The sequence below is a fragment of the Peromyscus californicus genome, unplaced genomic scaffold, assembly GCF_007827085.1.
Source record: "Peromyscus californicus insignis strain IS unplaced genomic scaffold, ASM782708v3 Scaffold_13__1_contigs__length_99412109, whole genome shotgun sequence".
In the NCBI taxonomy this organism is placed as follows: Eukaryota; Metazoa; Chordata; class Mammalia; order Rodentia; family Cricetidae; genus Peromyscus; species Peromyscus californicus.
Genome location: NW_026294424.1, coordinates 90725485 through 90753277, shown reverse-complemented (window position 1 = coordinate 90753277; position 27793 = coordinate 90725485). Strand labels below are relative to the sequence as shown.

The 27793-nt window shown below is 42.1% G+C and overlaps 1 protein-coding gene across 21 annotated transcripts in view; it reads left to right on the top strand.

Annotated features, from left to right (window-relative positions):
- Positions 1-27793, top strand: part of Sec31a (SEC31 homolog A, COPII coat complex component) — a 59973-nt gene that overhangs the window by 17060 nt on the left and 15120 nt on the right. For 12 of the 21 annotated variants that reach the window (XM_052735480.1, XM_052735478.1, XM_052735477.1 and 9 more), the window contains 17 exons: positions 881-1023; positions 4161-4260; positions 6183-6344; positions 6541-6693; positions 7784-8023; positions 10134-10208; positions 12018-12056; positions 12501-12578; positions 15431-15506; positions 16036-16214; positions 17943-18069; positions 18838-18983; positions 20459-20632; positions 21386-21559; positions 24100-24192; positions 24896-25019; positions 26602-26940. In XM_052735480.1, the coding sequence (XP_052591440.1) occupies positions 881-1023; positions 4161-4260; positions 6183-6344; positions 6541-6693; positions 7784-8023; positions 10134-10208; positions 12018-12056; positions 12501-12578; positions 15431-15506; positions 16036-16214; positions 17943-18069; positions 18838-18983; positions 20459-20632; positions 21386-21559; positions 24100-24192; positions 24896-25019; positions 26602-26940 (2422 nt within the window). The remainder of the gene's footprint in view (positions 1-880; positions 1024-4160; positions 4261-6182; positions 6345-6540; positions 6694-7783; positions 8024-10133; positions 10209-12017; positions 12057-12500; positions 12579-15430; positions 15507-16035; positions 16215-17942; positions 18070-18837; positions 18984-20458; positions 20633-21385; positions 21560-24099; positions 24193-24895; positions 25020-26601; positions 26941-27793) is intronic. The other 9 variants (XM_052735487.1, XM_052735484.1, XM_052735481.1 and 6 more) reach the window with 5 other exon arrangements.

Here is a 27793-nt window from a genome sequence, read left to right as displayed (position 1 = left end):
GGTTTGGCAGCAAGTGCCTTTACATGCTGAGCCCTGTTGCCCACCCTGGTAAAGATTTCCTAAAACAAGAGTGCCTAAGTCAGAGTGTGTGTGTCATTTAAAATACCGCAGAGCTGTTGAAAGAACCTTCCTCTAGATGACTACAGTTTAAGTGACCAGGAATGTTAACACAGGTTCCAGTGGAACAAAGCATTCGAAATAATCTTAATCATTATGTAGAATATTTATTAGAGTTTAAACTTTTGGGTCATTCTCAATAATAGTAATTGTCTCATGAAACTTTGGATGGTAGTTGTTGCTTAAGTTTTTTTTTTTGAGGAAAAGTAGAAGGCCTTTTAGTTTTTAATTGACAACTTTTATCTTTTTATTTTTGAAAGTGTTATATTTTAAGTTTGTATAAAACAATTTTCTCTTTTTTTAAATCTATTTATTATGTATACAGTGTTCTGCTTACATGTATGACTGCACGTCAGAAGAGGGCACCAGATCTCATTACAGATGGTTGTGAGCCACCATATGGTTGCTGGGAATTGAACTCAGGACCTCTGAAAGAGCAACCAGTGCTCTTAACCTCTGAGCCATCTCTCCAGCCCCCAAAACAATTCTCTAAGTTACAGTATTGATAGTGAAATTCATTTTAGATAATAGAATTATTTTGATTCTGAATTGCTTTATGTGTATCAAGTAGATGAATAGAAAACATACAAATGCTGTATTTCCAAGACTATTTAAGCCTGTTTAGTAACATTTAAAAGATTGGGAACTAGTCTGAGCTGATGCTTTTTCCTGTTCATTTCAGTTGCGACGTAGTCTTCAAATTCTAATTCTGCTTTTCATAAAGTAACATGGTTGCTAAGATGTGAGCCTTACCTGTCTGCAGATGCATTGCTCTGGGCTGGCATGGCACCCTGATGTTGCTACGCAGATGGTCCTGGCCTCTGAGGATGATCGGTTACCAGTGATCCAGATGTGGGATCTTCGATTTGCCTCCTCTCCTCTCCGGGTTCTGGAAAATCATGCCAGGTACCATGCTGCTGTTTCAGGGAACTTCGTTTCTTCATGTTTTTGTTCTAAAACATAATTCCTCGTTTTTATTTTAAGCAGTAGTTAGGATTTTCTCTCCAAAATGGTAGATAGATCATATCATGCTACCATGAATCCTTTGCTAGAACATTTTCCACTGCTTACTTCAAATACTGAAGCAAGGCATAGAGATGTGTATCTGTAATCCCAGCACTTGGCAGTCAGAGGTAAGGAGGTCAGGGGTTCAAGGCCGTCCTCAGCTAGAAACTAAAATCACCTAAAATAGTAAAAATTTGAGTATGTCAAACTCTTGACATTAACTGTAGAGTTAGATCTGTATTAGTCATCAGACCTAAGAAAATTGATGCTGTATAGAAACAGTTTAGAAACTGGTTTGATTCTGTTTCCATTTTCCTTTAGAAGCAAACATTTTTGAGAAATTAGGTGATCTGCTTTCAGTTTGCATTAATATGTTGAGTAGATATTCTGAAAAATGGAAATTTTCTGGTATTTTAGTGTCATTGTATTTCATTATTTGGCAAATTTCCTATCATTGATACTTAGGTAGTAGCAAATTTATGTAAATTAGTTCAGTGTGTGTAAATAAGAAAATTCCTTGTAATATTTTACTAGTTTCTAGCTTGGTAGTGTTGGCACACATCTTTAATCCCAGCACTCGGGAGGAAGAGCCAGGAGGCTCTCTGTGAGTTTGATGCCAGCTTGGTCTACAGAGCGAGATCCAGGACAGGCACCAGAACAACACAGAGAATCCCTATCTCGAAAAAACCAAAAAAACAAACAAACAAAAAAAAAAAGAATGAAAAAGAAAGACAGCATTTAATTGGGGGCTTGTTTCTAGTTTCAGAGGGTGAGTTCATGACCATCATGGTGAGGAGCATGGCAACAGGTGTGGTGCTGGAGCAGTAGATGAGAGCTCACATCCGATCCATAGGCAAAGACTGGGCCTGCCATGGGCTTGTGAAACCTCAAAACCAACTCTAGTGTTACACCTTCTCCAGCAAGGCCACACCTCCTAATCCTTCCCAAGTGGTTCCAACAGTTGGGGATGTCTATTCAAACATGAGCCTATGGGGTTCATTCTCATCCAAACCACCGCATGAACTTCAGGGAATCTGCATTGTAAAGGGAAGACAGCTAACTTACAGACATAACATAGTGTGCAAGCATTGCACACGCACCGTAATCAATCCTCATCACAGAATTAACTGTAGAAACTGCTATTGCATGTCTCACAGGCCAGAAATTGAAGCTCAGCAAGGTTCAACTTGTCCAAGGTCATATATAAGCAGTCCAACCTCAGTGCTGATCTCAGAGTGGTCTAACACCACACTCTACCACAGAGCTTGGGAAGGAACCATCAGAATTTAGTAACGCCCACTGCTGGATGACAGAAACAATCTCTCTAGTTGGCAGTTTTCTTATACTAATAAATGGTAGATTATTTGATCTTTTGGTTCTCTTCCATCCCTGTAGTTCTAGGGATGGATATAGTATAATGTATAATATATTGGGCTGGAGAGATGACTCAGTAGTCAAGAGCGCTTGTTGCTCTTCCAGAGGACCTGAGTTTATTTTTCAGCACTCACATGGCAGCTCACAACCCTCTGTCACTCTAGCTCAGGGGATCTGATGGCTCCAAGCTTGCTTGGACACCTGCACTCGCATGCGTGCGCATTACAATTTTTTTTTTAAATGAACAAACCTTGGCTATTTGTTGTAGTATTGTTGCTGTATTAGAGATCAAACCCAAGGCCTTGTATATGCTAAGCAAGTGCTTACCACTGAGCAAAATACTCAGACCTCCAATTGTGTGCTCTTAAGAAATAACCAAACATAATTCTGGTTTCTCATAGAATCTCTGAGTAACATAGATATGAATATAGAAAAGACAAAATAGTTAATTCTGACTTTCTCTAAATGTTGAGTACAGATGATTGGGGGTGGGGGTGGGGGGGTGTACACATGTTTGTGGCAGCCGGAAGTCAACGCTTGATGCCTTTCCAAGCATTCCTTAGCCATATATTCTTGAGACAGTCTTCCACTGAACCTGGAGTCACCGTTGGACATATAGCTGGCAGATGAGCTCTATGGATCTGCCTTTCTCCACCCCCCTAGCTGGGATTTCAAATGTGTGCTGTCATACCTGGCTTCGTGTGGAAAGGAGTATGGATGTGGATGCATATACACCACTCCACATGCTGTGGAGGTCACAGTAGCCTGCGGTAGTCAGTGTCTCCTCTCACAGACCCAGGGATTGAACTGAGGTCTTAGGGCTTGGCAGTAGGTGCCTTTACTTACTCAGGGAGCTGTTTTTAGACACAGTGTGTGGCAAGCACCTCACTATTGAGTCATCACCCTACCCCAAGGATTATACTGTGTGTAGCCCAAGGAATATCCTGTATTACCATTATACTGAGGTCAGAATATCCCTACTCTAAGACAGTAATCTGTAAGACCATGCTTCTAGACTTAGAGTTTAATATTTCTTTGAAAAATATCTAAATTTTTCTTTTCAGTATACTCAATAAAGAGTACTTCCTGACAGAAGCTAAAAACAGGACTGAGGATGTAGAGCACTGACTTCCCATGTAGAGGCTTTTTTTTTTTTTGGAGACAGGATTGTTCTGTGTGTAGACCAAGCTGGACTAAAACAGAGATTCATTTGCCACTGGTATTACAGGCTTGCACCGCCACCACCCAGCTATATGAGGCATTTTACCTGTGTTCTTTGTCATAAGTAGCCCGCCTGTGAGTTAATACTCCACAGCCCGTGTTGTTGGGCATTCACTCTCATTGTTTGCCATCTGCACAGTGCTAAGCGTCCTGTGTGGTTGTAGCATCCATGTTACCAAGTTACATGAGTTCCACTTCTGTTAACATAGGTGACTCTCCACAACCTGCACAGGAGGGATTAGAAATTTGCTTTCTTCAAGACTGAACATTTCCTCATATTTTTGTGGGTTTTCTACCAGTGTGCGTTTCTTCCTTTCTCTTTTTCTTTCTTAAGATGACCGTTGACGTAGTAAACGGACAAGTGAGTTCCACTGTGGTCTCACACCTGTGTGGGACTATACTTTGTTCTCATTTGTTCTTTTCTCCCACCTGTTTTTTTATAGGGGAATTTTGGCAATTGCTTGGAGCATGGCAGATCCTGAATTGTTACTAAGCTGTGGAAAAGATGCTAAGATTCTGTGCTCTAACCCTAACACAGGAGAGGTAGGAGGAGGAATGCTTCTCAACCTTTCAGCACTCTTGATACTTATTTCTACCTGAGTAAGACATTTCCATATGGTTTTAAGCCCATGATTATAATTAAGACCATTGGAGGGGGGTCTGAGACATTACCCTGTCAGATCTCTGTCAGGAACATTAGCCAGGCTCATTTCCTTGTACTTTAAAATTAATCTTTCTCTGATTATTTTTATTATTAATATTTCTCTAGAACATAGATTCTAGCCACAACCTTTTAAAAATGATTCATTTTTATTTTAAGTGCATTGGTGTTTTGCCTGCATGCATGCCTGTGTGAAGGTATTGGATCCTGGAGTTACACAGACAGTTGTGAGCTTCCATGTCGGGCCTGGGAATTGAACCCATGTCCTCTGGAAGAGCAGCCGGTGCTCTCAGCTGCTGAGCCAGATCTCCAGACCTAGTTGCAGCCTTATACCATTGCCTTTCTCTATTGAAGTGTATTGTTTCAGGTGCTTTTGAAGTTATTTGGATGGAAATGTGAGTAGCTGGATTAGGAGTGTGCCTCAGAAGTCGTGCTTGTTTATCATGTGAAAGGCCTAGGCTTGATTTCCAGCACCATTAAAACAAAGTCTTCCAGCTGGCCAGGTGGCTCAGCAGTTGTCAGGTCTGGAAACCTGACTCTGATACCTGGAATGCACATGAACAGGATGCTGTGGCTACATGTGTAACCTTAGCACTCCTGCAGTGAGATTGGAAGCAGGAGAGCCGCCCGGAAGCTCCTGAACCAGCCCACTTGGATGTGCAGCATGGCAGAAACCACAGAGACTCTGCCTCCGCAAGGTGGAAGGAGAGAACCGAGTCCCAGAGTTGTCCTCCACGTGTGTACTGTAGCACATGCCCCCCGACAGTTACCCATAAAACACCCCCCACACACACACACACACACACGAATAAATGAAGAAACAAAAACTGTCTTAACAGGTTTGGTTCTTTGAGCTGTTGAGCATTGAACTTAGGGCCTCAAGTGCAACAATTCTGAAAACTTTATTTTAATTTCCTCTCTGTGTATATGTTTATGTATGTACACATGCAGGAGCACTTATGTATATATACACCTGGCTGCCAGAAAGTGATAGTGTGTCTTTGTCAGTTAGATCTCTAGCTGTTTTTTGAGACAGTCTCATTGACCTCCCTCAGTGACTGGCCAGCTAATGCCAGGGACCTTCCTGCCTCTGCTTCCCCAGCTGTGGGACTGTAGGCCAGTAGCAGACCTGACTTTTCTGTGCAGGGTGCAGGGCCTTGCGCTGCAGTCCTCATGTGTGTGTGGCACATACTTTACACATGGAGCAGCATTTCCCCGGCCTGGAATAGTGTTTGTAACGTTTTCCCACGGCCCTTTCCTTCTGTAGACAACTTAGAGGCAGGTTTTGTTAGATTCTTCAGCAATAAGAATGAGATAGACACGTTTTCTCTTGGCTAAAAGCCAGATTTGTCAGTGAGTTCTTTCTAAGAGTGGTTTAAAGTTTGGTCTTCAAATGACCTAAATATAGTTCTTTGGATCTTGCCAGGCAAAAACAGTTGAAAAGAGTAGCACTGGAATTTGATAAAATGTTCTGGCCTTTCCAGCTTGTCTACTGCTGCCATTTTAGGAAAAGAAATATTGACTAGCATTCCTGTTATTAGTGGACCATCCCAGGGCCTCTGTACTGTAAGAGGAATTTACCATTGTGGACCAATCTGGGACCACTGTACTGTAAGAGACACTTATCATTGTGGACCATCCAGGGACCACTGTACTGTAAGAGACACTTACCATTGGTTTTCTTGGCTAAAGACTCTTTTTTAAAGTAAATGTTCAACTGTACTTATTATCAGCATTACTTATTTTGGTTATGATCTGGCTGTACCTTTTTCTAACTTTTGCTTATTTATTTATGTTGGGCTAGGTATTATATGAACTCCCCACCAACACACAGTGGTGCTTCGATATCCAGTGGTGTCCTCGGAACCCTGCTGTCCTGTCAGCTGCTTCTTTTGATGGACGAATCAGTGTTTATTCTATCATGGGAGGGAGCATGGATGGGTTAAGGCAGAAACAAGTTGACAAGGTAATAGGCAGTATTAAGGCTTTTGATGATTACCACTGAGAAAAAGAACCATATTGTGTAATTATCTTTAGTGATTTTTACCAACGAGCAATGGTGCTTTAGTGGATAATTGTTATTAGACATTTTTTTGTATATGATTTGAAAAATTGCAACATAGTTTATGTAGGTTACTAACTCATACTTTTTTTAAAAACAGCTTTCATCGTCTTTTGGGAATCTTGATCCTTTTGGCACAGGACAGCCCCTTCCTCCATTACAAATTCCTCAGCAGACTGCTCAGCACAGTATAGTGCTGCCCCTGAAGAAGCCCCCCAAGTGGATCCGAAGGCCTGTTGGCGCTTCCTTCTCAGTAGGTGGAGTTTGTTTTTAGGGTTCCGTGTAACATATTAACTGAGGAATTGTGGGATAGCACTGTAGATGTAACCAACTGTCTTATTAAATAAGAAACACAGAGCCGATTCAGAGAAGAAAGCCAAGAGGTCAGAGCTAAGAGCCTCACCCTTCCTGATTCAGGGATCCTCTTCAGCCAAGAGAGCTCTCCTAAAGGGACCTACTTCCTGTGTGTATGTCTTTGCATAGTCTAGCTGTTCTGCCTTCTCATTGGTTGTAAACCCAAACATGTGACTGCCTCATCACTGCCTGTATGTACCGCCCTCCAGGTCCTTAAAAGCGTGCGCCACCGCCGCCACGCACTTGCTATGGCTCTAATAGCTCTGACCCCCAGGCAACTTTATTTATTAACATACAATTAAAATCACATTTCAGTACAAGTAAAATACCACCACATTTCCCCTTTTCTATTTTAATAAAAAGGAAAAAAAAGAAAAGGTTATAACTAACAGAAGAAAAACTATATACAAAAGTACAATAACTATATACAATATATACAAGTAATAAATGTCTAAACAATGTCTAGTCCATTTGTATTTGACAAATTCAGAGAAAATAATTTCATTATCTATCCTATTTTTTTTTTTTTTTTTTTTTTTTTTGGTTTTTCGAGACAGGGTTTCTCTGTGTAGCTTTGCGCCTTTCCTGGAACTCACTTGGTAGCCCAGGCTGGCCTTGAACTCACAGAGATCCGCCTGGCTCTGCCTCCCGAGTGCTGGGATTAAAGGCGTGCGCCACCACCGCCCGGCTTATCTATCCTATTTTGTTAAGTCCACAATGTATCTAATTCACTTTCTATCCTAATTAATCTTCAACTATAACTAACTAACCTTCAACTATAACTAACTAACCTTCACAGCACAAAGTGCATTTCATCCCGGGTGACTTGTGAGGACTGAAAAGGAGGACAGTTGGAGGCTGGAGTGAAGTGTGGGAGCCTGGGAGGGTGTGCCAGTGATCCCCATCCAGTTCTTCACCTTAGCAGGCTGGAGTCGGTTCCCTCGGGCGGGCGCGGCTTAGTGGCTGATGAGTTCACTCTTTCTGCACAGTTCGGAGGGAAGCTGGTGACCTTTGAGAACGTGAAAGTGCAGCCTCAGCAGGGAGCTGAGCAGCAGCAGCAGCGGCCGCAGCACGTGTTCATCAGTCAGGTGGTGACAGAGAAGGACTTCCTCAGCCGCTCAGAGCAGCTGCAGCAGGTCGTACAGTCCCAGGGCTTCATCAGTTACTGCCAGAGGAAGATTGATGCTTCTCAGACAGAGTTTGAGAAAAATGTGTGGTCCTTCTTGAAGGTAAAATTGAGCTTATTTCTAATTGTTGTTTGTGTGTGTGTGTGTCTACGTGCGTGTTCATTTTACAGTGAGCACATTTATCTGCTTAGCCGTCTCTCTGGCCCTAAAATGGTTTCATTTCATTATCGACAATTGTTCCTATTATAATTAAAGTCTGTCTTCCTTTTGAAGAAACATGTGAGATAGTATGATTTCAGGAATGCATGATGAAATTCAAGAAACCCCAGCTGGGCACAGTAACACACACCTGTAATGCCAGCACTCAGGAAGCTGAGACAGGAAGATCTCAAGTTCAATGCCAGCCTGGGCTATAGCAAGACCTTGTCTCAAAAAGCCAAGATGATCTCATAAAGAGAACACAGCCTAATCTCTTACTCCATTATAAGCTAAATAGTGTGAAGATACATTTAAGAGAGAGCGACATCATTCAACAGATCTTAAAAATTAGAACATGGAAGCTGCTGTAATAAAAACATAAAGAATTTAGTGTCTGTAGCCAGGCTGGTCAGTGAACGTGGTGAGAGGAATGGGAGAGGAGAGGGGAGACTAGAGGGGTTTCTCTTCTTGCTGCTACAGGAGAGTCAAAGGAAAAACAGCCTTGCAGCACACTGTCTTTCTTCATAGCGACTAAGAGTTTGGCTTTCACAGATATTTCTTGATGCTGAGTTTTCCATGAAGAAACAGTCTTGAATACGATAAGGTTAAACTCTGTGAATGTAGAAATTCCAGTTTGTTAGTCAGGGTAAAGTTCTGTTTCCATTGGAAACAGGGTCTCTCAGTCTGTAGTGCCGGCTCACCTGAACTGCTGCTGTCTGTTGTTGGGCAGGCAGCCCTCAGATCCACCTGTCTGCCTCTCTGCTGCTGCAGTTGAAGGTGTGTGCCTCCTTGCCCAGCTCAGGTGTGAGATTCAAAACAAGTTTGGGGACAGTGAGTACTGCATACACTGTCTTGCTTTCTCATAGAACCTTTGAACATGAATTACTTTGTATTTAACAAAATTAGACTTAAAAACAAGCCTCATTTATCCAGAATGATTAGTTGCTCAAATACTTACTTACTCTTAGAACATAGCTATTTTATCCATGCATGATGGTGCATTCCTGTAATCTCAGCAGTTGAGCAGTAGAGGGACTTAAAAGATTATCAATTGCTGTATAGAGTTTGAATTTGAGACCTGGGCTATGTGAGACCTAGTCTCAAACAAACAGAAAACTAGTTTTTAAAAAATGTTATTTATAAAGTCAGGTGGTGTAGCTAGAGTTTTCCTGCCTGGCCCACAGTCAGGACAAATCTCTCTCACCTGCCAGTCCCACAGTCTCTCAGACCCAACCAAGTAAACACAGAGACTTATATTGGTTGCAAACTGTATGGCTGTGGCAGGCTTCTTGCTAACTGTTCTTACAGCTTAAATTAATCCATTTCCATTAATCTATACCTTGCCACATGGCTCGTGGCTTACCGGCATCTTCACATGCTGTTTCTCATCATGGCAGCTGGCAGTGTCTCTCTGACTCAGCCTTCCACTTCCCAGCTTTATTCTCTTCCTTGTCCCGCCTACACTTCCTGCCTAGCCAATGGCCAATCAGTGTTTTATTTATTGACTAATCAGCAACACATTTGCCATACAGAACATCCCACAGCAAGGTGGTGGTGGCGCATGCCTTGAATTCCAGCACTTGGGAGGCAGAGGCAGGTGGATCTCTGAGTTTGAGGCCATTCTGGTTTTTGGAGCAAGTTCCAGGCCAACCAGAGCTCTATAATGAGACTCAAATAAAGCACTCCAGTGCAGGAGAGATGGCTCCATGGTTAAGAGCAGGTATTGTGTTTTAGACCTAAGTTGGGTCCCCAGCACCCATGACTCCAGCCGTAGGCACTGGATGCCCCTCTGACCTCTGCCAGCACTGGACTCACTGTGCACAAACCAGCTCCCAGCCTTATCCATGCTTGCATAGTTAAAACAGTTTCTAAAGTTACATAAATTCTTTTTGAACAGTGAATTTTCAGGATTTTATAGACTTTAGAGTTTTTAGTAATTTGATTTGGAATTTGGTCAATTCTTAGAAAAACTAGGTTTTAAATATAATCTTTGAGATTATGTCTCTTTTAAAAGGTGAACTTTGAGGAGGATTCTCGTGGGAAATACCTGGAGCTTCTTGGATACAGAAGAGAAGATCTGGGGAAGAAGGTAAGGTCCTGAGAAGATGAAATGACCGCCGTAAACAGATGTTTGTGTGCTGGGTGGGATATCTGTGTATAAAGTTCTAGACAGAGTCTCCAATCAGTCAACAAACGTTTAGTAAGAATTGGTGTTTGTCGGCCGGGCGGTGGTGGCGCACGCCTTTAATCCCAGCACTCGGGAGGCAGAGCCAGGCGGATCTCTGTGAGTTCGAGGCCAACTTGGGCTACCAGGTGAGTCCCAGGAAAGGCACAAAGCTACACAGAGAAACCCTGTCTCGAAAAACCAAAAAAAAAAAAAAGAATTGGTGTTTGTCACCCAAGTTTTCAGATGTGAAACTCCACTTTCTGCCTGGATGTAGAAGCTACTAGAACCACCTTTAGTTCAGCCTGGACTGTCAGGAATATTTTGGCCGTGACAGATAAGTCACACACACTGAGGTGTTTATTAAGGTGTGCCTTAATAGAGAGAGGAGAGCAGGGATTAGGTGTCTTCCCAACTGTACAATGTATGGGAAATCGAGCACTGTCAGGGCCACTGTCCACTGTATGGGAAGTCGAGCACTGTCGGGGCCACTGTCCACTGTGTGGGAAGTCGAGCACTGTCGGGGCCACTGCAATTTCTCACCCTTTAGCATGAAATTCTTTTCCTTTCGAGACAGGGTTTCTCTGTGTAACCCTGGCTGTCCTGGAACTCACTCTGTAGTCCAGGCTGGCCTCGAACTCATGGAGATCCACCTGCTTCTGCTTCCTGAGTGCTGGGATTAAAGGTATGTGCCATCACGACCCAGCTAGCATGAAATTCTTAAATGGCTTATTGTTGACCAGCTAACAGGTAGCTGAAACAGGATGGAATTTTCTTGAACCTAAGTAAACAAAGTCCAAGTAGTTTGCTTCATAGTTTAGCTTTTGAAAGAATTCCCTTTTTGAAAGAGAAACACACGCTATAGTTTTGTAGTCTTCTCAGAAAGGGTCTGAATTGTGTCGGTGTTGACATCAGAATCAGTAGCAGTAAAAACGGTAGAAACCTTGAGAACACTCCTATTCTCTGACCTTTCATCTCTGTTGGCGGTAACTAAAGTTTTTCTATAGAATTACGCAGCTGCCTAACTGGTGTGGGCTGCGTCTGGTGTCGTCTACATATGTGCTCCTCTGAGGGCAGCCACACTGCTGGTGTCTTTGCCTACTCCTTAAAGTGTTAGTATTTATTTGATTTCCTTATTAGCTGTAGCCCCTTGATGCTCTGATTTTTCTAAGTTTCCAGGAGATTAAAGTTTTACTTGTATGCCTGAAAGCAAAAAATTAGGAAATACAATCATCAAAATACTTCTAAAGCAATTTGTTCTAAAGTGAGTACCCGAGGACATCTTTTTAAAAAGTATTTGTAAGCCAGGTGTGGTGGTGCAGGCCTTTAACCCCAGCACTCAGAAGGCCGAGGCAGTAGATCTCCATGAGGTCCAGGCCATCCAGGGCTATATAGTAAGACCCAGTCTTAAAAACAAAATAAAACAATAAGAAAAAAATTAACAAAACAAAAATGATTTATAGTTACTTAAAACAACAAAGTACAAGGGAGCATGTTTAAGGTTGATTTTGTGATTAGACAGCAGAGCTAAAGATTATTGGAGCAATACAATTCCATGTAAATGAAACTAGAACCAGTAAGAACCAGTTGTGCACAGATGTTTTGCTCTTCCTAAACATATTGTCCCTGATAAGAACTTTTGTGGAGTTTGGCTGAGAACAGAGTAAAGCTAAACCTCGCTGTCCACCCAGATTAGAATTGCACTTAGTAGGTGGGTTGTTGTTTTCATTTCAGGTTGCTTTGGCCTTGAACAGAGTGGATGGATCCGATGTGGTAAGACCTCTAAAAATCACTGTCTTCCAAGAGTGTGGTTAGAGCTTGACAAGCAGTGTAATTTGAGCAGTTGATCTCGTTTGTCCTTCCTGGTTTAGACAATTCTAAGTATTTTAGTAAGTTCGTAATTCTCAACTTAAGTTTAGCTGGTAAAGCATGTCTTTTGGTATATTTGAACTTCATAGAAGGGAAAACGGAATCAATGCCTGCTCAGATAAGGTAAAGCGCCTGTATGTCACGTGACACTTGGTGACCAAAAGGGAAAGTGGTGGTAGTGATGGTTTCTGCTTTTCTTTTAATGTTGTTTCTGGAATAAATTTGTCCGGTTGCTTCTCATGATCAAGCTCTGGGTGTGGTTGGTTGGGTCTTTTGTCCCTCTTGTTACTAATAACCTTTTAATGCTACATTCTTCAACTTCCTCTGTGATTGTTTTATGTACCAAAGGCTCTTAAAGACCCTGACCAAGTAGCACAGAGTGATGGGGAGGAGAGTCCTGCTGCTGAACAGCAGCTCTTGGGAGAGGTACTTATTTTTTTCTCTTCTATTGGACAATTATGTGATAATTGTGTATCTCACTTGAAAATACGGACATTTTCTGACTACTTGTTGCCAATGATGTTTGACTGGATTGCTTTCTCAGGTGTGTTTAGGGAGATACTAACAGAAGTGTCTCTGCACGCTGGTTCATTGGCCCAGCTTCTTGATTGTATAGCTTAAAATGAGCAGGAGATGTGAGTTCTCCTTAATTGGGTCAGATGGTTGCCAGGATGCTAAACTGACAGAGAATTTACTTAGAAATGCAGATGCCTTGCATGTCAAGGGAATGCTTTTTTCTTGGCACATGAATTTGTATAGCCCTGTCAGTGATAGAGGCTTCCAAGTTGCTCCTGAACTGGAACAGAAGCAAAGAATAGTTTATAAAGCTAAGCTAATTGTGATGACTTACTCTTAGTATGTCCTTAGCTGTGCTTGGTAATTTCTGTAACTAATTGAAAAGAGACCTTGAATACAGAGTTGTATCATTAATTAATTTCTTTGTAACTCTCTCTATTTCTCCCCTCAACTAACAACTAATTCTATAGTTTGCTCTGCTTGCTTTCTGTTTTCATTTCATGTTAGAAAGTTAATCAAGTTCTTATTTATTATCTAACCTTTGACTTTACCATTGCCTTTTATGGTGGGGGAATAACTTGACTATGAGATGCTTATAAATATAATTCATGAATATATTGGGCTGCTATAAATTGATTATGAAGTATATTTTCTATCAAAATCAATCTCCTAGAATTTAAGAAAGAAATAGGGGACATTGTAAAATCTTGCTAAAATATTGCAAAGGTATTGGAGATACCTATGAAAAATTATAGATATCTACAAGTATGTTCATTTGTGTATGAGTAGATTAACTATGTATTATCAAATTAATGACTATTTGATCATGCACTCATGAATAATAGATGATAAAAATACTTAGCCAAACAGTAGTCATCATTGCATACTTTAAAGGTTTGAAACAAATTATGCATAAGGGGGTAAAATCTTCCCTTTTGTCTTGATGATACTATTTGCTTTTCAGATATAGTATCTTGTACATTCAAGGTTTTTTCATACATAAGAAATTAAGCATTTGGGGCCCTACTTATATCTCTGGGGTTCATAAGTAAAGGTTAGTTGTATAAAGAAAGCACATTTGAAAATGCTGAGTTAGAAAATGGGAAGATTGCATTGTTTGTATAGACCTGGGCATTGAGCCCAGGGCCTCATGCATCCCAGGTCTTGTGTATCTGTACCTTTAATATACATCTCCAGCCCTGAAAGCATTATTCTGTAACTTTGGTAAACAGATATAGTGAGGATGGGTGACTGATTTATTCCTCAGTGTGACTGATGTAAACTGACAGCACTCTTCTAAACTTTGAAATGCTAAAAGGGAAAAGGGAGTAGGGTTGGCCTCCTTCTGTAAGGGGCAGTTAATTAAGTTCTTTAGATGAGTCTGTTCTGTACTCTGCACAGAGTGTGAGGCATTCACATTCAAGTGTGTAGGCAGCATGGATGCCTGTGTGAACGTTTGATTTCATGTAGGATAACTTTGTTTTCATTTCAAAAGAAAAGCTTGGGGATGTCTGTAGAGTCTTTATAAGCTGATTGTCCCTAATATGAAAATATAAGAAGTTTTGGATTTCAGATCATTTTGTATAAACAGGCTTTTTCTTTTGGGCCACCAACCAGCTCCCAAATCATGACACGGAGACTTATTAGATGTGAATGCTTGACCTATCTTAGGCTCAGTTCTGGCTAGCTCTTTTACCTTAAATTAACCTGTTTCTCTTTAGCTCCCTTTTGTCTCAGGGCCTTTTACCTTTCTTTCCTTCTGTCTGTCCTCAGCTCTTTATTAGACCAATCAGGTGCCTTACACGGGCAGAGTGAAACAGATGCAACACATCTTTTCTTTTTCTTCTTTTTTTTTTGGTTTTTCAAGACAGGGTTTCTCTGTGTACCTTTGCACCTTTCCTGGAACTCACTTGGTAGCCCAGGCTGGCCTCAAACTCACGGAGATCTGCCTGGCTCTGCCTCCTGAGTGCTGGGATTAAAGGCGTGTGCCACCGCCGCCTGGCGCAACACATCTTTTCATCCCTAAAACAAATGCAGCATAAACAAATGTAGCACATCTTGCCCAGTTAAATAATATTCCACAACAATTTTGTATTAGATTTTGAATTGAATCACTCAGTGTGTAACTTTTGTAATAGGAGAGTGTGTGTGTGTGTGTGTGTGTGTATTCAACTATGTGCTGTTCCATATATAATTTAAAGGAAAATGAAATGTATACTTAAAACCATGTTTATCCGTGTGTGTGTGTGTGTGTGTGTGTGTGTGTGTGTGTGTGTGTGTGTGTGTGTTCAGAGACCAAACCTACTCTCAGGCATGTACTCTGTGACTGTGTCATTGGTCCAGGCTCTGCTTCACTTCTGTACTGAGGACACCAAGTGATTTGTTTTTGTGATTCAACTTGTACAAAAAGACTTTATACCAAACCTATAAACACTATCATTAAAAACACATATATTTTGCGTCTTTGAAGCCACTCAGAGTTGGGAGTCTGAGAAAATGTTCCTTACTTTTGACAGCAAATTTTCAGGTCTCTGACGAGTGTGTACACTTGATTTGGTGTTCAAAGATGACAGGGTTTTATTTATGTCTCATGGGAATTAATGCCTTAGGAAGTCCAAGATTCTAGTCTACACTTGAATTGGGAACATTTTGAAACAGCTTGGTGTATCATCTTCTCAGTAGATGAATAATCACATATAATTTTTGGCAGTAAATCATTTTAGTTTCACTTTAGCTAAATTGTGGCTTTTTCATCTCTTTAGCAAATTAAAGAGGAGAAACAGGAGTCTGATTTTCTGCCCTCAGCTGGAGGGACATTTAACATCTCCGTCAGTGGGGGTAAGTGCTGTTGGCTTTAACTGAAATCTTTCTTAGTCGTAAGCAAGTTGTCTGTCTTCAAGCTTAATGAGAGAGAGAGGGAAAGAACAGTGCACTGTTGTTTTTGAAACAGTTCTCTGTTTAGATGTCGAACTCACAATCCTCCTGTCTCAGCCTCCTAGACCTGGGATTTCAGTTATGTACCAGTAGTCATAACTAGAAATGTGTTGTCACGGTGGGCAGGGTTAAGCAAGAACTTGGTCATCATTTATAGTATTACCAGTGTCTTGAAAAGGGTAATGAGTTCTGACACACCTAAGTGATCTTTATTAATACAAAAAAAAAAAGTTACTATATATACATCCTGGTCTATTTCCATAACTTTCATAAATAGTGACAGTTTATTTTACAAATTTAACCTGCTAGTAATGATAAATTAGCATTGTGTTCTCCATTTTTCTGTGTATAAAAACTGGTGTGCATAGTTTTCTTGTAATTGTTATCAGTAACAAACTCTAATTAACTTGGATGTTGTGTTTCCTTCTTGCAGATATTGATGGTTTAATTACTCGGGCTTTGCTGACGGGCAATTTTGAGAGTGCAGTTGACCTTTGTTTACATGATAACCGAATGGCTGATGCTATTATATTAGCCATAGCAGGTGGACAAGAACTCTTGGCTCAAACACAAAAAAAATACTTTGCAAAATCTCAAAGCAAAATTACCAGGGTATGTTATTTTTCAAAATAAATAGCACAGAAACACATACACTCGTATATACTTTAAAATTTTTTATGTTAGCCAGGTGTGGTGGCACAGACCTTTAATCACAGCACCTGGGAGGCAGAGGCAGGTAGATCTCTGAGATTGAGGACAGCCAGAACTACACAAAGAAACTCTGTCTTCAAACTGCCTCCTCCCTTCCCCCCAAAAATTATTTTTCAGTGGGAGTCTTGCTACATAGCCCAGGCTTTCTCTGAATCTTTCATCCTTCTGCCTTAGGCTCCTGGGTATTAGAATTATAGACTTTTATTATTCTGATTATGGAGATAGTATCCTATTGTTATTATGGATAATTGAGATACAGAAAACAGGAAAGAATTAAGTTCTTTGATGCAGAAATGGTTGTTTATGTTTTGATGTGATAAAATTCCAGTGTTTTGATTCCCTTGCAGAGATTTAGTATAGAAAATCTGAAGGTAAAAATTTTAGTTGTCTCTTAACCTTGTTAAGAAGTTAGTGCCCGTTTTTCTACACCTTTATGTAGAGAGTCATGATCCCATGTGGATGCACGTGTCGTTCTCTTTGTAGACACTGTCACAGTGTCAGCTTCTCTTGCGTTGTTAAGGACTGTTAGATTTTTATCTAATATCTTGTGCACTATTTTATGACCAGGATGTATTATGTCACTATTTAGGCTTGTTTGGGCTCGTTTTAATGTTTTCCTCATATAGGCAAACAACATTGTTTAATATAGTGATTAAAACCTTTGTTTTGCCTAAATATATGAACAGAGTTTTGATTATTCAGTTACTAGAATTTCTGGCATAGAGGGTCTGAACATTTTTAAGTTTAGTGTTATTTTCCATATCTTAAAAAAATAGTTTTGGAAATTTTTTGTTTTTGTTTTTTGAGATACGGTCTCTCTATGATATCAGCCTTAGCTGTCCTGGAACATGCTCTGTAGACCAGGCTGGCCTTGAACGCAGAGATCCTCCTGCCTCTGCCTCCCAAGTGCTGGGATTAAAGGCGTGGGCAACCATGCCTGGCCTGGAAATTATTTTTCATGAAATTATCTCAATATTGAATCCTAGTGGTGGCTGTCCCCACTTTCCAAGCTTTGCCTCGTGCGTCTCTGTCTGTCACACTGGCTGCCTTTCACTTCCTCCTTCCATACTCTTCTTCCTAAGCCTTGAGTGCACCCATGTACCGTGGAGTGTTTGTGTGAGGTCAAACAACTGCCTGGATTAGGTCATCAGCCTCGACCCTCAGGCTTGCCAGCCCGCACTCTACCTGCTTTGCCGTCTCCCTGGCCCTAGAGTGTTCTTTAACCTGCTTCATAAAGGTCCTTCCTGCTTGTCCTTCAAATCAAGTCCCTCAGGACCCCGTGGCCGGCAGCTTTTCCTGAACCATTGGACCCAGGAGCATCTTCCTGTTACAATGTTCTGCTAGTATCCTGTGCTTTTCCCTTGAAGCCCTTTGTAAAATACGTTGATGCAATTTTCTTTTTGAAGGAAAATAGCATCTGTTATTTGGTTCAAGAATGTTTTTCACTTTGCTGCTGTGTGATTTGTCATGAACGCTGTAAATCGTTGTTTTGAAAGATAAGGTTGCTAGATGGGGGCTCGAGGGCAGTGACCTGTCTCTCTGGGTTAGGTCCCAGCCCTGCAGACACGGGAAGATTAGACAGTCGGTCTCCCGGGGTAGTAAAGACTTCCTGTCGCTTCCTTTTCCAAGCTCATCACTGCAGTGGTGATGAAGAACTGGAAGGAGATTGTTGAGTCCTGTGATCTTAAAAACTGGAGAGAGGCCTTAGCTGCAGTGTTGACTTATGCCAAGCCGGACGAATTCTCAGCCCTGTGTGGTAAGAAGTAAGCCCCATGTGGAACTGTCTGTGTGTGTCTAATCTCAAGTAAGAATTACAAAATATGAAGGTGGGCTGTGCCCAATGTTAGCTGATTCTGAGTAAGAAGAGAGAGACAGACGAAAGAAGGGAGAGCAAATATAAAATATGTCATTTAAAAATAGTCTGTTCAGTGATAGTGGTTTCGGATAGACCAGGCCTCTGCTACTTACAAGCTGTGTGAGCCAGAAAAGACCATTTTCTAAGCCTCGTTTTATTCATCTTTAATTGGCACATATGCAGTTCGCAATAAATGTTAGGGGATCAATTAGTAATGGTAACGGGTAAAACTTACCATTACAGCCAGGGCTAACCTCATGGCTTGGGAAACACAGAAGCTTACTTGCTGGCGTGGATATTCACTATATTTTTCTGGATTTTTGTATTTGTAGTACATTTGTAGTGTATTTAGCCAACACTGACAATGTATTCTATATATGCCAGCAGAGTTTTATGTTCAAATTTTCCCACTATTGTTCTTTTCTAATGTACTTGATGGAGAGCAGTTCTGTAGTTTAGAGACTCTTATACGGTACGTGATATGCTATCCGCCTCCATTCATTAACAACTAAATAGTCACTGAACATTTAGAGTGATTGTGTTTCTTTCTGGTTCTCACTGGCTGTAAAACTGAGTCCCGGCCTCTGAAATGCCATTGAGCTGCTCCAGCCTCAGGCAGAGCAGAGTGAGGGGGATGCCGTCTTACCTTGTTCTCCTTTCGATTCACAGATCTTTTGGGAGCCAGGCTCGAAAGTGAAGGGGACAGCCTCCTGCAGACTCAGGCGTGCCTCTGCTATATTTGTGCGGGGAATGTGGAGAAGTTAGTTGCTTGTTGGACCAAAGCTCAAGATGGCAGCAGCCCCCTGTCTCTGCAGGTTGGTGTTCTGACACTCAGGGTGTCTTAGTGTCTTCCCACCTCCCTTCAGGTGAAGTTAGAAACACTTCCGTCCTGGAATCTTGTTGCCTTCGTCATCTTAGGAGTTCTTTGGCTGGACCATCGTGTGTGTTTATTGTTGTCTTTAAAGAAGCCAGGTGGGAGATGATGGGCAGTCAGGTCGGGAGGCGTTCTGCACTCACTGGGCCGGTAGGTAGCAGAGCATTGACAGTAGTAGCCCAGAGTTTAGCTGCTTTCTCTCAAGCTCCTCACTCTGCCAGACAGCAGCAGAGTGTGGGCTGGAGAAGAGGAGGCATCCCCACACCGAGGAGAATATTTACCATCAGTTCCTGTGTACAAGACACAGGAACTCAGGTTAGAATCACTATACAAGCTAGAAAGCCGGACTGTGGGGACCGTAGAACTTCAGCTTTCCCCAGTCTTCAGATACTTCAATATAGTGGTTAGTTTTCTCTTCGGAAAAACAATTTATCCATAGAGTCATTGTTTTAAAGATCATTCTTTTGAGACTAAAAGTCAGGTCTTAAAAAAAAAAAAGCAAGCTTTTCCTTTCAAGTGCTTCTGAGAAGAAGACATGTTTCCTCTTGTGGATTGGTGGCTTCCACAGGGCAGCCAGGGAGGGTCTCCACACACTCCCTCCTGCTCCCATCACAAGGCCTGCTCCCCAGGATCAGCCCACAGCTTTGCCACATTGTGTATTAGTCACTTCTGCATTACTGTACTGAAATGGCTGGGTGGATTAACTTTTACAGAAAAAGGGTTTTATTTGGGGTCATGGTTTGAAGGTTCTAAGGTTGGGTGGGTTCTGGCAAGGGCAACATATTTTGATAGGAGCACATGGCTGAGCCACAGAGAGCAGATGAGCAACAGAAGGTGACCTAGGCACACAGCCCCCTTAAGGGATGCCCCTAGTGACCTAAGGCCCCACTTCTTAAAGGTTCTACCACCCCTCAGTAGTGCCAGCCTTTGGGGGAACATTTAACTCAAGCAAGTGGTGAGCCCCTGTGGAGGTCATGTGCTTCTGTCATGAGTCTGTGTGGTAGTGTGTTGCTGCAGGAACCACGGTGGGTTGTGTTTGCGCATAACTCCTCTTCTGCTTGCTGGGTATCTATCTGCCCATCACTTTCAGTTTGGATACTTGTCCGTTTGAGATCAGTGGACAAATGTCTGGCAGGTTGAGGATGCTTAGAAAATAATAATCTATGCTGTCCATGGGGAGCAGGCTTCCTCCTCCTCTTCCTCCTAACTGTGTGCTGTCCATGGGGAGCAGGCTTCCTCCTCACTGGTTGCCATCCAGATGGTACTCAGTTCTCCCATGGTTTTCAAATAGGGATGAGGGTAGGTGCTGGACTTTTGGTGGGTTTGGAAATCATAGTGACTGTTTCTCTCCTGCTTCTTTCATACACACATGTTGGGATCTCTGATTGTCTCCTTCTCCCTTATTTTATCATTTAGGATCTGATTGAGAAAGTTGTCATCCTCCGAAAAGCTGTACAGCTCACCCAAGCCATGGACACGAATACTGTCGGTGCTCTTTTGGCTGAGAAGATGAGTCAGTATGCCAGTTTGTTGGCCGCCCAGGGTAGCATTGCCGCAGCCTTGGCCTTTCTTCCTGACAACACCAACCAGGTAATTAAGCCGACAGTTCATCTTGGTTCGGTTTGGTTTGGTTTAGTTTTTCAAGATAGGGCCCTGGCTATCCTGCAACTCACTTTAAACCAGACTGGCCTCAAATTCAGAGATGTCCTGCCTCTTCCTCTGTACTTCTGGGATTGTGCCACCATGCCTGGCTCTTTCTTTTCTTTCTTTCTTTCTCTCTTCTTCCTTTCTTTTTTTTTCTTTTTTCTTTTTTTTTTTAAGAATCTTATATACATAGTCAATATATATGGTTAGTTTTTTTAAATCTATGTATTTGTGAATCTGTATGAGGTCCAGGTTTGAATTTAATCCCTTTCTCTTTTAATTATTTTAAGAATGTCTCTTAATCTGATGGATCCTTTTTCCATCACTAGTTGCAGTAGTTGATTCTCTTTGGAGAACTTTCTTTCAATCATGTTGTTTAAAGTAGCCCTGTGATTTGGGAGCACTGTTATTGTGTCATAATACAACCAAAGAACAGCAATGATATGACACTGAACGGGTGTCCTAACCAAGAAGCAGCCATAGTTCAAAGCCCTGCCTCAGTGAAGTTACAAGTTGCACTGTGTCTCAGTCTCAGAGACCGGGTCTGACTCACAGGTACAATATAGACGATGCAGTAGAAACTCAACATAGGAATTTCGGAGGGAGTCTCTTAAATGATCAGATTCCTTTAAGAAACCATCATGCTATCATACAGCTGGGTGAATTAACAGTTCTGTTTTCTTCCATTGCTTCCCACAGCCAAATATTGTGCAGCTTCGTGACAGACTCTGCAGAGCACAAGGGAAGCCCGTGCCAGGACAGGAGTCATCTAAAAGTCCTTATGAGAGGCAGCCGCTGGCCAAGGGTAGACCTGGACCAAGTGCTGGCCACCCGCAGATGCCCAGAGTTCAGACTCAGCAATATTATCCCCATGTGAGTGATATGGTCCAGATGATGTGGGAACCTGTGCGTGCGTCTTTCCAGATATGCTTGGTAAAAGACACAGTGAAGCCAGACAGGGCCTATCGTGTCAGAGTCACACTTCCTGTGCACTTGAGACTCGTGTTTATGACCTGCTTCTCAAAATCACCTCTCTCATGCAGTTGTTGTCGGTTTGGTTGAAATTAGCTTTACTGTCCCTAGAAAGAGTGGCCAGTCCTCCCTTACATATGTCCATCTGCTCTCTGAATTTCTACTGAATTTGTTTAAGCAAGTATGTAGGTAAAGTAGTAGAATGAATAACCCGCTCAGTGATCTGGTGACTTTTCAGACGGTCGTTTTTGACACTTCTTTTGAGTCACTGATGTAGGTGTGCTCTGTCCTCTGTATCCACACAGTCAAGAGTGTCGGAAAGACACATTTGTGTGGACCAACTTACACATTGCAGAGAACTGACTGAAGGTGTTGTCGAGTGTGGACAGGATTACTCACTTTATCTAGTCTCATGTTTGTGGCATAAAATGTGATTATACTGTTTTTACTGTTTCATAAAGAAACTGTACTTACAGACCAACAGATAGTCTGTCTTTCTTTCTTTCTCTCTTTGATAGGGTCTCACTATGCAGCTCTGGCCAGCCTGGAACTTACTGAGTGTATCAGGCTGGCCTTGAACTTACAAAGATCTGCCTGCCTCTGCCTCCAGAGTGTAGGGGTTAAAAGTATATGCCACCTCACCCTGCCCTACCTTCATATTCTTAAATGGAAGATACTTTTTTAAAATATATATAAATTATAAATAGTCTTGATTGATAGCAAAGTTGGCATTTCAGATAGAACAAATTGGTGATAGGGTCAATCATTTTTTCATTATAGGAAAGGTAAATCTAAAATCCTGAGGTCTAGATCTAGTTCATGCCTTTTTTTGACTTTGAATCAGTCCTTAATCAAAACTGATTAAGAACAGAACATAATCACATTATATTTGAATATAGCTTTACTATCTAGAATACTGTGTTTTCTAATTTTTTATTCATTTGGCAAATAATTATTGCAACTCTTCTGTGAATGCCTGGCATATTCTTGCTGTAGGGATTATCTTGGTAAACAAAATATATAATTTCTCTACCCTCTGGACATTGTACTTATAAAGCCTGTGATGTAAATGGGGATACAATGTTGGCCAAGAAATCGGATGTCACATGACCTAGCAGAGTTCAAGGCACAGAAATGTCATTTCTCAGCATTGCATGGCTGCTTGAAGGCTAAACCAGGATTAGAATTTTCAGTCACCTTGTGTTTGGACTAAGCTGTTTCTAATAAAGCAAGACTTACTCTACACTGGGAGAAAAGAAGCATTAGTTACTCTTTCTTTCTTTGGGTTTATCTTTCTGAGAAACAGTAAAGGCATGTGAAGACTGTGGACCTTTTGTGGGTATGCTGGTGCACCCCTTTAATCCTTGCACGTACTTGGGAGGCAGATGCAGATGGATCTCTGAGTTGGAGACCATTCTGGTGTCCATAGCAAATGCAGGCCAACCAGAGGTATATATCGAGATCCAGTCTCAAAATAAAACCGCACAACCCCCAACAAAATCACAAAATAATCTGCTTTGCTTTTTACCAATCTTATATTTTAAGAAAAACAAGTAAGTTCAGTCAAATAAAACAAGGATTTTCTTGCTGCATGGGTGAGGACAGTGGTGGAGTTTTAAAATAGTTTTGCAGGCAGGAAAGAGGAAGGAAGGGAAGCTGGATTAGTAGCAGTCTGTCTCCTTATAACCAGCACAGCTTTGCTTTGCTTTATTTTCTATGTGTGTGTACTGGAGTTTCTGTAAAGATTTGTAACCAAAAAGGATTTTGCTGGCTTAAAAAGTCTTAACTCCATTACCAGTGAGCTGTGTGGACCTTAACAGTCTTAAGTAAAAGCAGGGGCTAGATGAGTCATCTTGAATATCCAGCTTGAGTATGCTTTGATTATGTGATTTTGAATCTTCAGACAGAAGGAAGTATACAATTCTTGTGAAATGGCCTAATGGAGCATGTTGCAAATCACTAGTAGCATGGAAAAGATTTTACTTATCCCAGAGTAGCTTCTTTCTCTACCTAAAGGACCTTTCTTCCTTACTTACTCTTTTTATTATTTGCTTATTTATTTTTATGTGTTATGGGTGTTTTGCCTGCATGTACACCAGATCCCCTGGGACTGGAGTTACAGACAGTTGTTGGGAATCGAGCCTGGTCCTCTCTCAACAACTGAGCCATCTCTCAGCCGCCAGCCCCTCCTCATATACTCTTGAATGGGCTTGTTCTTGTGCTTTGGTGGAGGTTTTCATGCTGAGCCCTTCCTGCCTCCCTCCTGCTGCTGTGCTGGTTTCCTTTAGAGCCATCTGGCCCTGGAAGCAGTCGCCCACCCGCTTACTACATGTACTCTTACTGCTTTTACTTCTTGCTACTAAGACCTTTTGAGTTGTTTTTTCTTTTAACGTTTTTTTACTTTTTATTTTCTGTGATTGGTATTTCTTTGTTCAATTCAGGTTAGAGTTGCCCCTACTGTCACTACCTGGAGTAACAAAACTCCTACTGCCCTTCCCAGCCAAGCACCTGCAGCCTCTCCCTCTGACACACAGGTATAGCCTTCCTTATTCCTCCTTGAGCAGGATCTGCTCGCGTCAATATATATAACTACTACCTGATTATATATGTGATTATCTAGTCTCTGCCCTGCTTCCTCCTTCTCTCTGGTCTTTCCTCTGCGTCCATCTGCCTGCTCATTGCATTTTATTGCCTATGGCATGCAAGTGGCAATTTTTAGGACAATTAATTTATTTTCTTATCCTTTCTCTTCTTTTGCAGTTCTAAATTTCTTGAGCTAGAAAAATCTCAACCAAGGTTCAAATAACAGTTTAAATTGAATTTTACTGAAGCTGTTTCTCTTTGTTCTTTTTTGTAAGCATTTCAGAAATCAAAAACCAGAAGTCCCCTTTATGATACTTATCTCCGGAGTCTGGAGTAGTAAACGGAAGTTAGTAGAGATGAAAGCTCTGGTGCCGTACCATAGTGTTAGCACATGACCACAGTGTTATTGACCCTGTTGTGGGTCTGTTAGCGTTTGCCATTCAGTGCAGTTACTTTGGACCTTTAAATCACTCAGAATGTGTCGCCTAGAAAAATGGGGGTGTTCTCAGGAAGATAGTATAGACAAAATGCAACTTTCTTACATAGTAGCTTACAAAAAAATAAACACCAATTCCATTTCAGAGGTTACAAGGCCATGATGATGTTCTTGGTCCCAAATATAATCTTCCTCTTTATTCTATTCTCATTTCCTAGGGAGAAAACCCTCCACCTCCAGGTTTCATAATGCATGGCAATGTTAATCCAAACCCTGCTGCTCCACTGCCTACATCTCCAGGTCATATGCACAGCCAGCTACCACCTTATCCACAGCCACAGCGTAAGTAATGGATCCTTGGAGTCTTCACAGTGGCCTGCCCTCCCTCAGCTACTTAGCAGCAACAAAGCCATGGTCAAATCAGCTTTGACAGATAAAATTGGGGGGTGGGGGAGGGTGCTAGGATGTAGCTCAGTGCTAGAGTACTTGCAGTGTTCAGTCTCCAGTGCCAGGGAGAGGGCAAGGAGCAGACAGAGAATCCAGAGTCAGTGCTAGGAAGCAGCTTTTGTTTCATCCTGTTGAGAACAGTGCTCCGTTCCTGAGTCGTGCATAGATAAATAGTGTGTCTGGTTTCGGAATAGAGAAACAGAGCTGTAGAAATTGTCAGTATATATTGCTTTTCTTCAGATAACATGACACAAACCACAGTTGTGAGGAGTTGGTTCATGGAACATTTGTTGCTGTTGTTTTTCCATTTTATTGTTATTGTTGACTTTATTTAGTGTCGACTTTTAAAGAATAAATTTAGGTTCAGAGCAAAATTGAGCAGAAAGTGCAGAGCACCTGCGTGTGCTCACTTGCACATACTCTTTGCACCCTGCTCCACGCTGGTATGTTTTGCAGCAGTGAACAAATGACGCTGTTCTAGCATGTCAAATCCCATAGTTTATGTGAGTGTCCACTCTTGGTTTTGTATGTTCTGTGGACCTTGACAGAGAGCAGCTACGCTGAAAAAATAAAAATACAACCAGATGTGGTGGTGGGTGCCTTCAATCCCAGTACTCAGGTGGCAGAGGCAGGCAAATCTCAGTTTGAGGCCAGCCTGGTCTACATAGTTCCAGGACAGCCAGGGCTGTGTAGAGAGACCTTATCGCAAAAGAAAAACAACCCCCCCCCCAAAAAAAACTACTGTTTTATAACTAAGAATAAAGAACCTAAATAAAAACTGTAAGGGTAAAATAATTATTAAACAACTATTAAAAATTAAGAATAAAGGGCCTAAATAATATCAGGGGACAGTTGTAAGATTAAACAACAGTACAAACGGAGATGCCCCACCTAAGAACTGATGCTAACAAGGGCCTTCTGGCCTGCAGGGTTCTTCACAGGACGCCTTTTCTATGCAGTGCTCAGCAGAGCTGTTTGTGGGTGACAGGTGGAGGGGGGGCACACTGAAGATGCCCCTCCCTTCCCTGCTCATACAGAATGTGGCGCTGTTGGGATCTCCCAGGGTGGGTTCGGGTTGAAAGTTGAAGTTGTTGAAACTATAGGGTTTTGAAGAAAAGGACATGCTCTGGGTGCAGAAGTCCTGCATGGCTCCACCTGGTGGTTGCTAGCTGTCTCTGCAGTCTCCACAGGAAGTCTCAGAAGACTTCATCACCTGCAGCAGTATTCTAGGGATGGTGGTTTTCCTGTTAATGTTTTTCTTCTTGAGGTGCTGGAGATGGAAGCCAGGGCTTTTCCCATGCTAGGCAAGTGCTCTGTCACCGAGCTGCATCCCCAGTCCTCGGTGTTAGGTTTGGGTCTTACTGTTTTAACAGTAATGATTAAAGTCATCTCTCTAGGATGAGATTACTTTTTTTCCCTACTTCTGTCTGAATAAACATGTAACTAATTAAAATCTCTGTTTCTTCCCCTGATGTAGCTTACCAGCCAGCCCAGCAGTATTCCTTCGGAACAGGGGGGTCAGCAGCTTACCGACTTCAGCAGCCTGCTGCTCCTCCTGCTTCTAACGCTTACCCTAACACCCCGTACATATCCCCTGCCGCTTCCTATTCTGGGCAGCCTCAGATGTACCCAGCACAGCAAGCCTCCTCACCTACCTCCAACTCTGCTGCTTCTTTCCCCCCTCCCCCTTCCTCTGGAGCATCCTTCCAGCATGGCGGACCAGGAGCTCCTCCATCATCTTCAGCTTATGCACTGCCTCCTGGAACAACAGGTACACCGCCTGCTGCCAGTGAGCTGCCTGCGTCCCAAAGAACAGGTCTGCGCTTGGAAGGGATTGCTTGGGCCTCCTGGTTGATGAGCAGAAGGGTGGGTGGAGGGGCATTCTTTGCAAGTGTCTGTGAACTGAGTAATGTGAGGTACTGCTTGAGGTTTATAACAAATTCTAAAACTGTGAGTGTGAGCCTCCCATAATGAACATCAGCTGCTAACCGAGGCAAACCTTAGTCCAGAGCTTCCAAATGCTAAGAGTGTGTAACCTGCTGCTGACTTACTTTGAAAGGTAGAAAGTTAGTTGACAAGACAAATGGTAGCTAAAATCAGATTTAGTTGATACCGTTATGTGAAATGCAGAACTTGAATTTTTGTGGGGGACAGGGGCATCCTGGATTGAACTTAGGCCTCACATGTGCTAGCTAAGTGATCTACCACTAAGCGGTCCTTCATTAGTCCTTCATTTCTTTACTTGAGCTGAAGTGTGCTCAGTGTTCTTAAAATGTTCTTGATTTTAAAACTGCCCTGGGGGCGTGCAGACTGACTCAGTGGGTGAAGTGTTCACTTGCTACAAGCCTGACAGTCAGTTTGATCCCAGCGGGACCCGTGAGGGAGAATAGAAGGACAGAAGTGACTCCTGGAGGTTGTCCTCTGCCCTCCACATACACAAATAAAGAAAACCCTGAAGTGAGGCCTCTGTCCACGTCAGCAATTGAGTTTTCTTTTCCGATTATAACGGATGTTCAGACTAGTGGGGCAAAAGCTTCAAGTGAGACTTGGTCAGCCCCTAATCCTGAAGCTGTTCTGGAGAGTCTGTTCTAGAGTTGGCTGGTTTTAATGCTAGCTATAACTCAGATTGATAAAAGTTTATCCTAGGTGTGTGGTAGAAACATTCTTTT